Raw genomic sequence first — 16,675 nt, 5'->3', positions numbered from 1 at the left:
TATTACCAAGAATGTAAAAAGAGAACCTAGAGAATAGGAGAAAATATTTTCACATCATATATTTGGTAAAGTTTCAACATACATAAAAAACTTTTACAACTCAACTACAAAATGACAAACAGTCTGGTTTAAAATGGGCAAAAGACTTGAACAGGTATATTTCCAAAGAAGGCCAATGAGCACATGAAAAGATGCTCAACACCACTGGTCATTAAAGAAATGCAAATCAAAGGCACAACAAGGTACCACTTTTTGCCCATTAGAACAGCTATAATAATAGATTTTTTTTTAAAGATTTTATTTATTTATTTTTTAAAGATTTTATTTATTTGACAGAGAGAGACACAGTGAGAGAGGGAACACAAGCAGGGGAAGTGGGAGAGGGAGAAGCAGGCTTCCCGCTGAGCAGGGAGCCCGATGCGGGGCTCGATCCCAGGACCCCGGGATCATGACCTGAGCCAAAGGCAGATGCTTAACGACTGAGCCACCCAGGCGCCCCTAGAACAGCTATAATAAAAAACAGAAAATAAAAAGTGCTGGCAAGGATGTGGAGAAATAGGGACTCTCATATATGGAAGGAATGGGAAATGGTGCAGTGTGGGGAAGTTTGGAGTTTGGCAGTGCCTCAAAAAAAGTTAATTATTGAATTACCACAGGAGACAGCAATTTCATTCCTAGGTATGAATCCAACAGAAATGAAAACACAAGTCTAAATAGAAACTTACACACAAATGTTTATAGCAATGTTATTAATAATAACCAAAAGGTAGAAACAATCTAAATGTCCATCAAGGGATGAACAGAGCAACAAACTGACACTTAAAAAGGCAGGAAGTGCTGATACATGCTACAACTTGGATGAACCTTGAGAATATTATTACGCTGAGGGAAATTAGTCAGTCACAAAAGGTTGTGTATGGGATGAGGCCATTTATATGCAGTACCCACAGTAGGCAAATCCATTAGGAGAGAAAGCAGATGAGCAGTTGCCAGGATATGGGGGAGAGGAGGTGATTATTTAAAGGGTATAGGATGTTTTTCTGGGGTAATAAAATCAAGTTTCAGAACTTGAGAGAGGTGGTGGTTGCACAACACCGTGAATATACCAAATGCCACCAAATAGTCTGCTTCAAAACGGTTATTTATGTCACATGAATTTCACACCAATTTTTTAAAAAGCTAATGCTTTCAAAATTAAGCAAGGAAAGGAATGCTTTCAAAATTAACAAGCAAGGAATTAACTACTAAGGAATTTCATCAGATATGAACAATTTTTTAGACAAAGAAAAGCAGCCACCTTTAATATAGCACAAGTAGACCATGTACAGGGAAATTCCAGTCTAAATGGGAGAAAATTTTAATAACGTTACTTTTCTCTTTTATAAATAATCAGATATGGATGACTGACGATGCTTGGGGTACATCATCAAAAGGGAGGTGTGCAGTTGAGTAGAGCAACAGGGACAGAAAGTCATGAAGGCAGAGGACATGTCTTACCTTCCTCTCACAAATGTCAACAAAAGCTGGAGGCTGAAATTAAATTGTAGGGCTGTGATGTGACAACCCAACTTTAGGTCATTAGGAAGGCAAAATAAAAAATCTTTCACACAGGGTTTACTCTGATAAAACACAAGGTCAGAGAATGGAGCAGACAAACCCCCTTGGGCTTCTCTATGAGCGCCTATGCCCAGAACAGCACAAATAAAAGCCTCCCGAAAGGAGCAGCCCAGCTTCTCCATGGGTCCTCTCACTTTGGGTTTTTTGAGGTAGAGGGAGGGCTATGTCACTGTTAACTTTGTAGGAAAAAAATGTGGTTACAGAATATTCCTAAGACTGTACATTCTCTGCAAATTCTTTCTAAAATTACTTCAAGAGTGCTAAGAATAATAATTACTGTATTAGTCAGATAGAACATGTTTCGATTCACAGAAAAGTTCCTGAAACTGAATAGACTGAATTTAATTTAATAAATACTACCTATTTAAGGAGGAGATATGTTAAGGATAGGGATTAAGAGATGGATACAGATCAGCAGTATAATTTTAGGAAATTACCTAACTTTTCTTCATTTTCTCACCTAAAATTTAGCTAATACATGGAAAAGCACTTGGCAGAGTCCCTGGCACACAGTAAGGACTCATTCAAATGTTCTTTTATCGTGAGAGCCCTATGAAGATGCACACCATATCCTAGGCCCTCAGGCAATCAGACCTCCCAGTGTCCTGCAGAGACTCTGTTAGGCTTCTGTCTGCAGTCGCCTGTCTGCACTGTCATCATTTGGTTTTATTTATTCCCTCTTAGGCTATGAGGTATTTCTATTTCTTAGCACCTGATATGACCTAAAGCTCAGCAGATGCTTGTGGAATAACCAGAAACAGCCCTTGACAAGAAAGATCTGAACACTCATCTAGTGGGATGGGGCTCAGCAAGAAACACCTTCAACACAGGTATTGAAGGTGATCTCTAGAGGCTGAGATTGGGCATGGTGGCCTTGTGGGGACAGTACTGCAGGTGGATGAGAACAGAGGAACAAAATGCCCAGACCGCCATAACCCTACAATCCTAGCAATGCCCTCTAGCTTAACAATACTTACACTAGGGACAGTAGAGCTCTTCTTGCGTTCAGGAATATCGGCCTTATTGGGATTACTTGCATTCCCAAGCATGGGACTGGCTGGAGCAATTCCCTTTCCTCCAACAGCACTTCCGCCTGATTTCCGGGAAGGAATTCCATCTTCTTTGAGGTCACTATCTGCAGTGCTGGTCTGACTCCTTTTCGGATATGCCACAACTGAAGGAATAGCTGGTCCAGCTAAAATAAGAGTTACTTTTTAAAAGCCAGAATATAGTTTTATGTTTTATTCTGTGAAAATAAACATATTTTATAAGATGGTCGACCTAACACTGCTATCATCTAAGAAAATACAAGATAGTAAAATCCTGTAGGGTATTTCCCATTCACGTATAATGTCTTCCCTATGCAATGAGTTCAATTTTGAAATTTCACTTACTTGTCCCTTTCTACTTTTCTTAAAGTTTTGGTTTTGTTTGTTCTTTTTTTTTTAATTCATAAGCTTGTATAGTTGTGCTTCAGAGACATCTTCAGGGATAGCTGTCCACTGAAAACATCTTCAGAGAGTGCTACTGTACAGATATATAATCAAACTAACTTGATGCACATACATCATGCAGAATGAACTGCTTCGCCTGGTACATCTGAGTGAACCTTATCCTTTTTTGTACAAGAGAGGCCTTCACCTTTCGGAACAGAACAGATTTATGGGTCATTACTTTTGAAGTTTTATCCTGGATCTTTTTTATTTTATTTTATTTATTTATTTATTTATTTATTTTTTAAAGATTTTATTTATTTATTTGAGAGAGAATGAGAGATGAGAGCACGAGAGGGAAGAGGGTCAGAGGGAGAAGCAGACTCCCCGCTGAGCAGGGAGCCCGATGCGGGACTCGATCCCGGACTCCAGGATCATGACCTGAGCCGAAGGCAGTCGCTTAACCAACTGAGCCACCCAGGCGCCCAATCCTGGATCTTTTTTAAAGCACTCATAATCTTCTAGATAAACAGGAATTTGAGTAGACAGGGAAAGGGGACACAAGCAGAGGAATGCCATGTTCCCAGCCACACTCCCACCCCAGGAGGAGTACACCTGGGAACATCCTGGATGGACAATTAACTTATGTCCTACAAAAAAGCATTGGGAGACTCTGATGGTAGCACAGGAGATTTGGAGTTCAAAGAATTTTGGAAATGAACAAGATAACTAGTATATTCGTTATGTATGTCATCCAGTGGTGATCTTCAGGAATGGCATCATATGCTCATCATTTATTCTATAGAAGAGACTTTATATTTTAGATCTATTAAACACGGCTTGGGGTGGGGTACAAAAAAGCTACTTCTTGGAGAAAAATCTAAATGGTAAATTTATTTGGAACTGAATTAGAAGTATACAAAGGTTTGCTTTTATTTGTGGGAGGGAAACAATTAAGCTCTAAGTTTGGGAATTTTAACATAAAAAACAAAGAATTAACCAAGCATGGGTGATATTACCCTTAACACTTATCTTTCTTCTCAACAGCATAAGACAGCTAAGGACATCCTGCATTTTTAGGGTTACTGCTGATCTGCTATGAAACCTGACTGCATTGTGTCACCAGTGCCACTGGTGTCCAGGCCACAGTGAGCTCTGCGCACAGTAACCACCCAGGCTCGCCACCAGTCAAGCCAGAGCAGTTCCATCTCAAGGACTGTCCTTTTCCAGCACAGCCATTCTCTCCACCCCAACCTCTAGTTCCCTCAACACTGGCAACCACTAGTCTGGTCTCCATCTCTGGATTCTCTCTTTTTGAGACTGTTACACGAACGGAATCAATTTCATGATACCTTTTGAGATTTTTTTCCCCACTCAGCAGAGTTCCCTTGATATCTATACAAACGGTTGCACCCATCAATACTTTGTTCCTTTTTATTGCCAAGTAGCGTTCTATGGTGTGACTGTCTCACACGGAAATGTGATTTTTACAGAGTCAAACTTGGTAAATACATCTTTTCTTTCATGGCTGTTAGTACTGGGGTTACAGTCAGAACGACCCTCACTAGTCCAAGTTATAAAGAAAAAGCAAATTATCTCATGTTTTCTTTTAATATTTCCATATTTTTATATTTACATCTTCATTCTAAATGGAATCTACCCTTGTATAAGATGTGAGAAATAGATGCAAATTTATTTTTTTCTGATAACGACCATATGCCCCAATACCATTTATTGATTAATAAACCAGGAATTCTCTACCTTTTTTTTTTTTTTTTTTAACCAAAGAACGCTTTGAAAACCTAATGAAGATCACTCTTCCTAGAAAAATATGTACACACATACAGGGGGTTCACACAGGTGACCCAAATTAAGAACCACAGAAAAAACAAGTTGTAATTTTACAGAAGCAGGCAAATATAAACTGTTGCCATCTAGAAGTAGGAAACAAGGGGAGGGATGAGAGACAAGCCGAAAGCTGGGTTAGCTGCAGGCTTGTCGCCCTCACTTGGTATAAAGGGGGTGTGCTTCACTAGACACTGTATGTACAATCTGTCCCATGTTTAGCACGTAAAAGAACACAGCCAGAGGTATAACCAAAATCTTCCCTTTGCTGACCACTATCTTCATCTCCATAAAAGAATAAAAAACAACATAGAATCGGGTCAGTGACTTTCTATATACATGGATTTCTGGAAATATTCTTTTATGAAGTTTTTTTGTTTGTTTGTTTTTTTGTTTTTAAGTAGGCTCTACTCCCAACATGGGGCTTGAATTCACAACCCTGAGATTAAGAGTTGCATGCTCTACTGACTGAGCCAGCCAGGCACTCCTCTTTTATGCACTTTTTATTTTTTTTAAAGATTTTATTTATTTATTTGAGAGGGAGAGAATGAGAGATAGAGAGCATGAGAGGGAAGAGGGTCAGAGGGAGAAGCAGACTCCCCACTGAGCAGGGAGCCCGATGCGGGAACTCGATCAGGGATTCCAGGATCATGACCTGAGCCGAAGGCAGTCGCTTAACCAAGTGAGCCACCCAGGCGCCCTTTTATGCACTTTTTAATATTAGAGGCTCCAAGAAGGAAGGATCATTATTATTATAAAAAGACTACTCCATGAGGTAATCAGTCAGTGGGTTAGTGGACAGAGCCACAGGACCCGGGGCCAGAAGTCCGGGGGTTCTGTCACAAGTGTTCCCACTTCTATGTAACCTCGGGAGACTTAGTGAGCTCTCTTGGCCTTTATCCTTATTGATAAAATGGGGGTTAGGTGAGTGTATGACACCATGGCTAAAGCTCTTTTCCACTCTAAAATTTTCTGAGCTGGGGAAAAAAGGCATTACCAATCCAAATCGAATATATGTGCTTAGGGAAGAATTAACTTATTAAGATAGTTACTAGAAATAAGAGAAAATTAAAAAACAAAATAAAACAAAAGACCCAAAACACAAACCAGTTCCCCCCCCAACCAAGAATTTAGGAATAATTCCCTTTAAACTGGATGGTTTAGAGCAATCTGTAGGCATTTTGCTAAATGCCCTGTTGTCCAGAGGCACTGAAAACCCCTCCGTAACAACTAACCTGAACATGACCAAAGAGACAGAGACCCAGACCAACACTAGGTTTACAAATGCCATGTGCACATTCACAGGTTATAGGTGAAATAAGCACGTGCGCACACTCGCGCACACATACACGCACACACGCGCGTGCTAGAGTCTCTGGATCCCCACACATGGGGCTGCCTGGAAGGCAGAATATTTGTTAAGTTTGGTAACCATATCTTTTAGGGTCCAAAGGCTCATAAAAGATTCACATCTATGGTGAATATTTTAAGAGTGAGGGTGTTAAGACACATCAACAGCTAGAGTGTGCGGCTGAGAATGACCCAAGTCAAAAATTTAAACCAAGTGAGGCAAACTGGGGTACTAGACATTCTCCATGGCTGTCCACATGTAGCTACATAAATTTAGCTTAATCAAAATTGAAAACCATTTCCCCAGTTCAAGTGCTCAACAGCCACATGTGGCCAGTGACTACTCTATAGGACAGCACAGACCTAGAACATTTTCATCACTGCAAAAGTGCTGGACAACGCTCAGGAAAGTAAATCCGATGCAGAGATGGGGAAGAGAGCGAACAGAGAACCAGAGACTGAAGCAGGAGTCCCAGAGGAGTGAGTGTACCAAAGAGATCAGAGCCTTGAGATGATTGCCATCAGGAGGATTGGTAGGAAGGAAATGCCCTGAAAATGAATCAAGTCAATTTCCCATCCCAGTAGGCTTTAAGCCAAAGGATGCTTCCCAACGTTAAGAGGTCTCTTGTGTTAGGGGAGACTGCAAGAGAACACACTGCAATGGTGTCAAACTTACCATGGTCACTGTACCGCCTCTGCTTCTGGCTGGAAGAAACACTTCTCTGCACCTTGTGGTGAGGAGACTGGCCAGTACTGTTGTTGAGGTCACTGCTTGGCCTAACCTTAGCAAGTGAAAGATTGCTGCTAGAACTGGAGTCACTAGCATCCAGCTAAGAGGAAATGAGAAGAACAGAGCAAACCACAACACGGACCCAAATGATATGTTAGGAAACTAAACTTCTCATAACACACAAACCTCTCACAAACAGTTCATTTACAAAGATTCACAATGTACAAAAATGACAACCTTCAATTTGGGCAAAAATATTTTTCTGACTGATGAAAAAGCTCATGAAAGGATAGGTATTTATGATCTTCTTTCTAGGCTTTTTCATATAATTTAAAATGCTCTCTGTTCACTTCACTCATACTTTACATCATTTCTAAACTATTAATGACTGTAGGTTAACTTATGACATTCAAGTTTGTGACAATACCCACCGTTAAGGTTACTACCTCAAAATTAAAATAGTAGTTGATAATGGTCATAGCAGTTAGATCTGTCATTTGCAGGTAAGTTTAAAAATGATACATCAAATGTTATATATATTAACAAAATAAAAACTAAGAAAAGAGCTTACTAAACTCATCATTTACCTAAAAGTCATATTCGCTCTTTCTGATTACTCTTACCTCTGAAGATTTTCTCCCCAATAGCAAATATGTAGCTGTGATCTCATCGTATTTCATTTTACTAAGAGATTCTTGAATTTCTTCTTGTGAATATCCCATTCCCACCATAATATCTAAAAGAAGGACATAATATAGTTTATATGTTTTGTCTGGATACAAAATCACTGTGTTACAGGATAAAATAATTTCCTTTATTTGACCGAAAACATCGTAGATTTTCTAACATAAATGGGCGGTTCGCTTATTTCTAAGTTCCCATTCCAGGAAACAACAGGTAAGTTCCTAAATATGACAAAACAGATAAGCTGACTCGTGTAACTTATGTTTAACTTCCTATTATTCCCATTTTAGGCATATCCATAGGAGTCAAAACAGAAATATGTTACTTGCACACACACAAGGACACAGGCACAGAGTAGTTACCTATTCTTTTCTGGTCTGAGATGTCTAGTTCTGGTTCAACAAATGGTTTCAGTTCATCTTCTTCATGCCCTGCATTGATCCATCTGTCCTTCATGATTTGCTGAAAGGTGAACTATTCATTAGCAGCATAAAATAAAACATGCTGATAACCACAATATTTAGAAAAATTTATTTTCAACATTTTCAAGGATTTTATCTCAAAGGATAACTTTTAAAAAAGTCTTTAATGTCTCAATTCCTGCTTAAAAAGCCCCCAGGACAGTATTCAATATGTCATACAAAGCAACCAAAGTTCTAAAAATACTGTAAAGACTCTCCAAAGTCATTACTTATTTTGTACTTATGCGATTACCTCTAGAGTGCCTCGTTTTATTGGATTTAGCACCAGGAAACGTTTGAGAAGGTTTTCACAGTCTGTGGACATGTAGAAAGGGATTCTGTATTTCCCTCTTAATACTCTTTCTCTCAGTTCCTTTGGGGGGACAGGGAGGAAAGAAAACTAGTTGAGTCTAATTTTAGGTTAAAAAAGAACCCACTGAGACCCCACCATACTGACAGATCATTAAAATATTAACCCTCATCATTTAATAAAATGTTTAGCATTCTGAAGAGCGTGGGTAACAACTGGTTCTTATACCTTTAGGTTCTGTCCATCAAAGGGGAGTGACCCGCTGACTAGAGTGTAGAGAATTACGCCAAGGCTCCACACGTCCACTTCCGGTCCGTCGTATTTCTTGCCCTGGAAGAGCTCTGGGGCTGCATATGGAGGACTGCCACAAAACGTATCCAGTTTACTGCCAACAGTAAATTCATTGCTAAAACCAAAGTCAGCTATTTTAATGTTCATATCAGCATCTAACAATAGATTTTCGGCCTAGAGGGAAAACATCAAGACAAAAGTGAAATTTAACCAAAATAGAATTAGAACTGTGATAGAATTAGGCATTTCATAAAAGCTTTTTGTAATGATATAAAGTTTATATAACCTAACAAAAAAATAAGGAAACATTCTTTCTAGAGGAAAAACATAAAAACAGAATATAAATTAGAATTTCTATTTTTTTATTATGTTTATTATTTATATTTTATTATATTTATTATTTTAATTTTATTTTTAAGTAATCACTATACCCAATGTGGAGGAGGAACTCCTGGGATCAAGAATCAGATGCTCTAATGACTGAGCCAGCCAGGCGCCCCAAGATTTCTAATTTTTTAACATTAACAACCAATAACAGATACAAGGTACAGATTAACTCTGGCAATATTTTAAACAACAAATGTCCGTAATTAAAAAAAAATTATTTAAATAGCTTTCTCAATTAATAAGTGGCTTTTAAAAAAATGAACAATTGCTTTAAGTGGCCAGCCACGTTTTATAAAAACGGCTGAAGAGCTGTGCAGTGGCTATGACCAGGGAGGGGAGAGCCCTGGACCTCATTCAAGATAGAGATCATAGTCATCTTCATTTATTTCAGTAAACATCTACCACATGCCAATGACACACCCGGCATTATATTTGTGTCTGAACATATGATGAAAAAGACAGACAGGGTCTGGCCCTCAAGGAGCTCACAGGTTAGAGGGGGAAAGGCAGAAGACCAAGCAGCTGCACTCTCACCTCAGTGCTGTAATTGAGGATGTGTGGGGAGCTGTGGGCCTGGCACTGACAGGTGCAGGAAGGCTTCCTAGAGGGGGTGAAATCAGAGCCGCTGCCTGGAGGCTTAGGTAATAGTAGTGGGTGTGAGGTGGGAGGCAGAATATAAACAGTCTGAAAACCCAGAAGGAAAGAGAGAACATGTTTCACACTCCAGAAACTGAAAGACAGTGTGTGGAAAAGGGGTGCAGGGGATGTGGCCATGGCCGAATCACAAAGGGCCAGTTGAGTGACTGGTAGGAAGTTCAAGTTTTCCAACTAAGGGCAATGGGAAGCTGTTAAAGAGTCACTCAAGCAAGAAAACGACAATCTTATTTGTATTTTTAAAAGACCATTCTGGTTGCAGGGTGTAAAATAGACAAGGGAGGGAGAGGCAAGATTGGAAGCAAGAAGACCAACAAAAAACCGGTGTATGAGATGCTGGCAGTCTGGATGAGGACAGTGGTCCCAGGGACAGAAAACAGCACACTCAAAAAAGGTTTAGGAAACAGGAGCAAAAGGACCTGGGGACTGAGTGGATGGTAGAACAAAGGAGACTGAAGCACCGAGGGACATGAGGCATCAGAATGAGAAATGAACATTCCTGTTCAGGAAGGAAGAACGTAGGCTACGAATCTGCTGAACCCAAGGGACAGGAGCAGGGCTTAGCTGGCGCCCATCTGTCAGCTCTGGCCACAGGCATGGATTTGGGCTCATCAGCATACAGGTGGCCACTGCAGCGACTAGAGTGGATGTGTAAGCAGCATGGGTGGGTGTGGAGAGGAACAAGCAATCGATGATAATGACATGAGGAAGGGGAGGAAGCGAGGACCAATAAATCTAGACGATTAGGGAGATACGGCTGTGAAAGTAGAGAGAGAAAACTAGTGTATCTGGAAGGGGACTTGGGGTGGAGAGGTTTTTTTTGGTAAAAGACAGTCCAGACTTCAGCATGTTTTTGTAAATGCTGCTGGTGAGAAGCCAGTAGGTAGAGAGGGCCCAGAACCCAGAGGCAGGGTGGGCAGAGCCACCCTACTGACTGCAACAAGAGGAATGTTCTGAGAGGTGAAGGGTGGGCATGGGTGCAGCTTACTTTGCAGGCTTGCTAGGAAACTGAAGACGTTTCTGCTGGCATTTCTATGTTCTCTGGGAAATAGAAAACCTTATCCTATGCCAAGAGTGAGACCTGAAGCGAAGGAGTGTGCAGCAGGTCTCCGGGCAGCACCACGCTGACCAGAGACAGAGAAGAGGTGGCCAGGTGGCACTGAAGGCATCGTCTAGGTGACAGCATACCTTTTTGGAGGCCCCCACCTCTTTGGTAGTGTGGTAATATTTCTACAGAGACCAACTATGAGCTACCTTAACTGAAATGTAAGATATTTTTAATAAACTTCATATTTCATTAATACCAAAACCTGACTAAAAGAATCAATTATTATAGGATTTACTTTTTCTTATTTAATAACGCAATCTAATCTGTGACCACCAGTAGAACTGAGCACATACACTCACAGACTAAGGGCCCTGCAACTCACCTTGAGGTCTCTGTGAACAATCCGTTTTTGGTGGCAGTACTGGACTGCAGATACGATCTGCATAGGAGAGACACAGGTTAATCATCATCATTAAGAGGAAAATCTCAGGGCGCCTGGGTGGCTCAGTTGGTTAAGCGACTGCCTTCGGCTCAGGTCAGGATCCTGGAGTCCCGGGATCGAGTCCCGCATCAGGCTCTCTGCTCAGTGGGGAGTCTGCTTCTCCTTCTGACCCTCTCCCCTCTCATGCTCTCTCTCTATCTCATTCTCTCTCTCAAATAAATAAATAAAATCTTAAAAAAAAAAGAGAGAGGAAAATCTCATTAATGTTCACACATGCAAAATACTCAGTGAGCACCTGACTGTCTGTGTGGGTCTCTAAAAATAATTTTCTTGTGCTTTGAACTTTCCAATTTGGAGAAGTTCAGGGGTGAGGGCAAGAAGAGATAGGTGAGCATGTTCTTCCTGCTCTCTCTAGTTTTCACTGGAAAGTCTCCTCTTGGGCCTACCCCTGACATTCTGGTTATCTGTAAATATGGTGCTAGGGCCCAACAAATCACCAGGATCTGGAAGACCCTAGCTGCCCCCAGACCCAGGATCGGATGGCTCTGGTGCAAGCTTTCCATATAATTTCCATGTAATTAACTCAAAACTAAACTGGCAGTTACAGACTATCCATGGCCACAAATTCATCCAGGTTGGGTCTCCTCTTTTAATTACTTCTCTTCCCAGTCAGGACTGCTCCTTACAACACTCTCTTCCTTTTAGCTGATGTGGGTTCAAAGACAGCAAAACTTACTCATCTCTCTGAGGATCGGTTTCCTCTTCCTTAAAATGGAAGAGTAAATGTTATAATATATGTGAACTACGAACTAGGCAAGTTACTCTGTGCTCGATCCATAAGAGTCTCCTTCTACTCTCAGCAAATGGTATGCTTTTATTTAGTCAACTTTGGATCACTCCTGTGATTAGTACTGTTGATTAAACAACTAAACAACTATTTTGCTGAAATTTCACACTTGTAATTTTTTTAAAAGATATGTATTTATTTATTTTTAAGATTTTATTTATTTATTTGACAGAGACAGAGTGAGAGAAGGAACACAAGCAGGGGGAGTGGGAGAGGGAGAAGCAGGCTTCCCGCAGAGCAGGGAGCCTGATGAGGGGCTCGAGCCCAGGACCCTGGGATCATGACCTGAGCCAAAGGCAGACGTTTAATGACTGAGCCACCCAGGCACCCCTTTTAAAGATTTTTTAAAAAAATTTATTTATTTGATAGAGAGACAGAGAGAACACAGGCAGGGAGAGCAACAGGCAGAGGGCGAAGCAGACTCCCACTGAGCAGGGAGCCTGATGCGGGGCTCATTCCCCGGACCCCAGGATCTTGACCTGAGCCAAAGGCAGACGCTTAACCGACTAAGTCACCCAGGCGCCCCTTACTTTTAATTTTTTAAGAAGCCTCCTTTTCTTTCCTCTTTTTTTCTCTCTCTCTGTTTTCAAAGATTTTACGTATTATTTATTTGAGAGAATGAAAGAGCACACAAGTTGGGGGGAGGGTGGGAGCAGCAGAGGGAGAGAGACAAGCAGGCTCCCGACTGAGCAGGGAGCCCGATACGGGGCTTGATCCCAGGACTCTGGGATCATGACCTGAGCTGAAGTGAACGCAGATGCTTAACCGACTGAGCCACCCAGGCACCCCCAGAAGCCTCCTTTTATGCCTGTTATAGGAATTTTAGGAAATACAGAAAGGTACATATAAGCACATGCCTGGTAACATCTCTTGTTGTTTTAGTGTATCTGCTTCTAACCTTTTTGTTGGTGTTACACTGGTGTAACTACATATGACCACATATATGCAAAACTGGGGTTCTAATGAAAATACTCCTTGTTGGGGTGCCTGGGTGGCTCAGTTGGTTAAGCGTCTGCCTTCGCCTCGGGTCATGGTCCTAGGGCCCTGGGATCGAGCTCCGCATCGGGCTTCCTACTTTGCGGGAAGCCTGCTTCTCCCTCTCCCACTCCCCCTGCTTGTGCTCCCTCTCTCACTGTCTCTCTCTGTCAAATAAATAAATAACATCTTTAAAAAAAAATACTGCTTGTTTCTCCAGATCATCATCAGCTTTTAACTGTAAGCTCCACACACCCACCTACACTGGACATAAACACTAAGAGAATGCTTCTTTTGTTTTTAAGTAGGCTCCACGCCCAGTGTGGGGCTTGAACTCACGACCCTGAAATCAAGAGTTGCACGCTTTACTGACTAAGCCAGCTTGGGCACCCCAAGCTGTTTTATCGGTCGGCATTTTGGTTCAGAACAAGGAGCAAGGAGATGCCAAAATCAGGGCTTCACTAAGCAGCTACATACTTTATAAAGTGAATATTCACAAGATCAGATCCACTTTTTTTTTTTTAAGATTTCATTTATTTATTTGACAGAGAGACAGCGAGAGGGAACATAAGCAGGGGGAGTGGGAGAGGGAGAAGCAGGCTTCCCACCGAGCAGGGAGCCCGATGCGGGGCTCGATCCATCATGACCTGAGCCAAGGGCAGATGCTTAACGACTGAGCCACCCAGGTGCCCCCAGATCCTTATAATCAACAAAAAATATAAAAATTCCAATGCCAAAATATGGTTTAGAACACCTGTTACCTTGGATGATCATTTACGCTGTGCTACTCTACATGAAAGCTGGGAAAGCGAGTAAGTTTGTTTTCCCAAAACAGGTACACTGCCTAGGACGTGGGTACCACTGACCTTACTTCTGCCTGATCCAACTGTCCCTCTTTTCACCCCACTTCCCCCAACACTGAGATTTCTCCTACAGGTTATTTTCAAATTCTGCCTCTAACATTTGACAATTTCCTACCCTTTCTCAAAGAGATCAAAGAAGTTCTCCTTTTACCTCCAAACAACTCACAGTTAACCTTTTAAAGCCACAATAACCTGAAAACATTCAACTTTAAATCACTGGGGTTTTTTGCATTCCTTTAAGCTAGAAGCAGTTATTTCTTTAAAAAAGTTAAGAATCTGGATGTTTCCCAGATTGAAATATGAAGGCAAACCTAATTTACCTCCAGTCAGACAGGAAAGAGCAGAGGCAGCAACATTACCAACCCACCAGGGAAGAGGTGAGGACAGATGATGGAGCCAGGACTCTCCTCTCTCTCTTTGAAAAGAACAGAGCTCATTCAAGTGCTTAAAACCACACAAGCCGTCCTTAGGGTGAGAATGGCCAAGGAGGTGGGAAGGAGACACCATCTGCCGATGGATGTGGAGGGAAGGGCCTGTTTCTGACAGTTAACATTTTCATGTGCAGTGTACCTTGTGTATGGCATACCTTCCTCTTTGCCACAAAGAAGAAAACTTCTTACTTAGTCAATGTAAGAACGGCTTATAAACTTTTGGAAAGCATGGCAATTAGCAACAGAGCAAAGTGTAAACACCAATATCCTGACTGATCCTTCCAGGTTTAAAGGAGGGATCTTAAGGAAATACTATGGCAAGAAGAAAGGATTACATTAAATTGTAAGCAGTGTAAATTAAGTCATTAGTTATAAAAGCACATAAATTATTTTTCCTTGACCAACTAATGGGTTCCTCAGATAAAGACTTCAGATTTTCTGCAGGAAATCTATTTTTTTTAAAGGTTATTTATTTATTTGAGAGAGAGAGAGAGAGAAAGAGAAAGAGCCAGCACAAGTGGGGTGGAGAGGCAGAGAAGGAGAAACAGACTTCCTGGGGAGGAGGGAGCCTGACTTGGGGCTCTATCCCAGGACCCCGGGATCATGAGCTGAGCCGAAGTCAAAAGCTTAACCAACTGAGCCACCGAGGTGCCCCTCTGCAGGAAATTTAAAATAAAAGCCTGAGCAATGGCCCCAACATGTAGGTTAGTAAATGTCCGAGTCCCTCTGACAAGTCAGACCCTGCCAGGGGGATGTGTGGAGACGGAAGAAGTGAGGAGTAGTCACAGGGTTAAGCGCTAGTTGCTTCCTTGGAAAGAGTCAGGCTCAAACCTGCTGTTGCTGGCGGCACTCACTCGTCTGTTCCTCATAGTCAACAAACCATATACACATAAATGTTTGCGAGTCAGACAGATTCAACTTAGTGGGAAGGAATTTAAGGTTTGTGAGGCAAAAAAAACCCTCTTGGCTTTTAAGTGGTCAATTTATAAAAATAAAGAGTATAGTTATGGAAAGGGGCCAAACCAACTTTGTTCTGTCATAAAGAGAAATTTGAGCTTCCCTCCGTAGATCTCAGAATAAAATATCAGAACTGGAAAGCACTCCCAAATTAATTACCAAATATAACTTCCAATTTTTGTAGGTAGAAAAGTTGAGGATATGAGAAATTAAATAATAGCCAAAGATTAGTCTAAAAATTTGTCATTTAATAGGTTTTAGTTCAAAGTACCATTAGTATTTAAGTGTTTTTAAGTTAAATTTAAGCCTACATCTGGCTTATGTAAGACAAAACTAATAATGAATTCTGAGATTGTGACATTTTTCTTGCTAAAAACTGGGAAATGGTTTTTACCATTTACCAAAAACAGAAATCATAGGTGTTTTGAAAGACTAGATTTTTGAGGCTAAACTGTCAAAAACTAAGGTTAAGAATGAGGTGAAAATCTTGATAAAGCTAGAAATAGAACCATGGTTGCTTCCTGCACAGTGCCTTAGGCATGAAAGATAATAAATTTTTGTTGAACTGAATGGCTAACCCCTCCCTGCTCCCTCCAACGGGCCTTATAACCATTTAGAGAGGCAAACGCTGTTTGCTTCAGGTTTAATAAGCAAAATAACTTTATTAAATTAATAAAGGTGCATTAACTCATACCTGTCTAAATTTAGCTCTTGCTTCTTTTTCCTTCATTCTTCCATGTGCGACCAAATAGTCAAACACTTCACCTATAATCAAGAGAAATAAAAGTAAGAAGTCCTACTTCTGAGCATTAATTTTCCCATAAATTGATGATGTTTCACTTTTAGGATTGCTCTAATTTTTGTTTTTAAATACGGCCATGAAGATAACAGAAATGTGGATTTTGAACTAAGCTAGCCTTAAGTTTAACTATAGGCAAAAGTTCTTTGATAAAATCTTTAAGCTAGAGAAAAGCCTTAAAATTTCCTATGTTTATGAAACTTTTATTTTAAGGGTTATGTTTTCAATGGGCTTTAATAAAAACTGAAAGTTAAAATGGGAAAGTGATATGTGTTAAAAGAGGATAACATCTTCACTGTAGGATTACGAAAAAAGCAGTTCCTGAATATATTAATTAATTAATTCAACAAATATTTATTGAGTGCCTACTAACTGCCAGGCACTGTTCTAGGCTCTGGGGAAATACAGCAGCGAACCAAGTGAAGTCCTTTTCCTCACGGAGAATTTACATTCGAGTAGGGAGAGACAGGCAATCAACAAACAAGCAAACAGTATGTCAGCTGACAAGGGCAGTGGAGCAGACACAGGGGAAGAAACAGGAAGTGTGTCTG

At 40.8% G+C, this 16,675-nt stretch overlaps 1 protein-coding gene across 12 annotated transcripts in view; it reads right to left on the bottom strand.

The window, feature by feature from the left end:
• Positions 1–16,675, bottom strand: part of MARK3 (microtubule affinity regulating kinase 3) — a 113,145-nt gene that overhangs the window by 17,386 nt on the left and 79,084 nt on the right. For 9 of the 12 annotated variants that reach the window (XM_025869270.1, XM_073895925.1, XM_025869271.1 and 6 more), the window contains 8 exons: positions 16,020–16,090; positions 11,193–11,249; positions 8,659–8,895; positions 8,374–8,493; positions 8,022–8,121; positions 7,599–7,711; positions 6,922–7,075; positions 2,595–2,812 (listed from right to left, as the gene is read on the bottom strand). In XM_025869270.1, coding sequence (XP_025725055.1) covers positions 2,595–2,812; positions 6,922–7,075; positions 7,599–7,711; positions 8,022–8,121; positions 8,374–8,493; positions 8,659–8,895; positions 11,193–11,249; positions 16,020–16,090 — 1,070 coding nt within the window. The remainder of the gene's footprint in view (positions 1–2,594; positions 2,813–6,921; positions 7,076–7,598; positions 7,712–8,021; positions 8,122–8,373; positions 8,494–8,658; positions 8,896–11,192; positions 11,250–16,019; positions 16,091–16,675) is intronic. The other 3 variants (XM_073895926.1, XM_073895928.1, XM_025869273.1) reach the window with 1 other exon arrangement.

Source organism: Callorhinus ursinus, unplaced genomic scaffold, assembly GCF_003265705.2.
Source record: "Callorhinus ursinus isolate GAN/ISIS: 27379988/994484 unplaced genomic scaffold, GSC_fseal_2.0 scaffold8, whole genome shotgun sequence".
NCBI classification, from domain to species: Eukaryota; Metazoa; Chordata; class Mammalia; order Carnivora; family Otariidae; genus Callorhinus; species Callorhinus ursinus.
The sequence above is the reverse complement of the archived record's forward strand: the minus strand, read 5'-3'. Positions and strand labels throughout refer to the sequence as shown.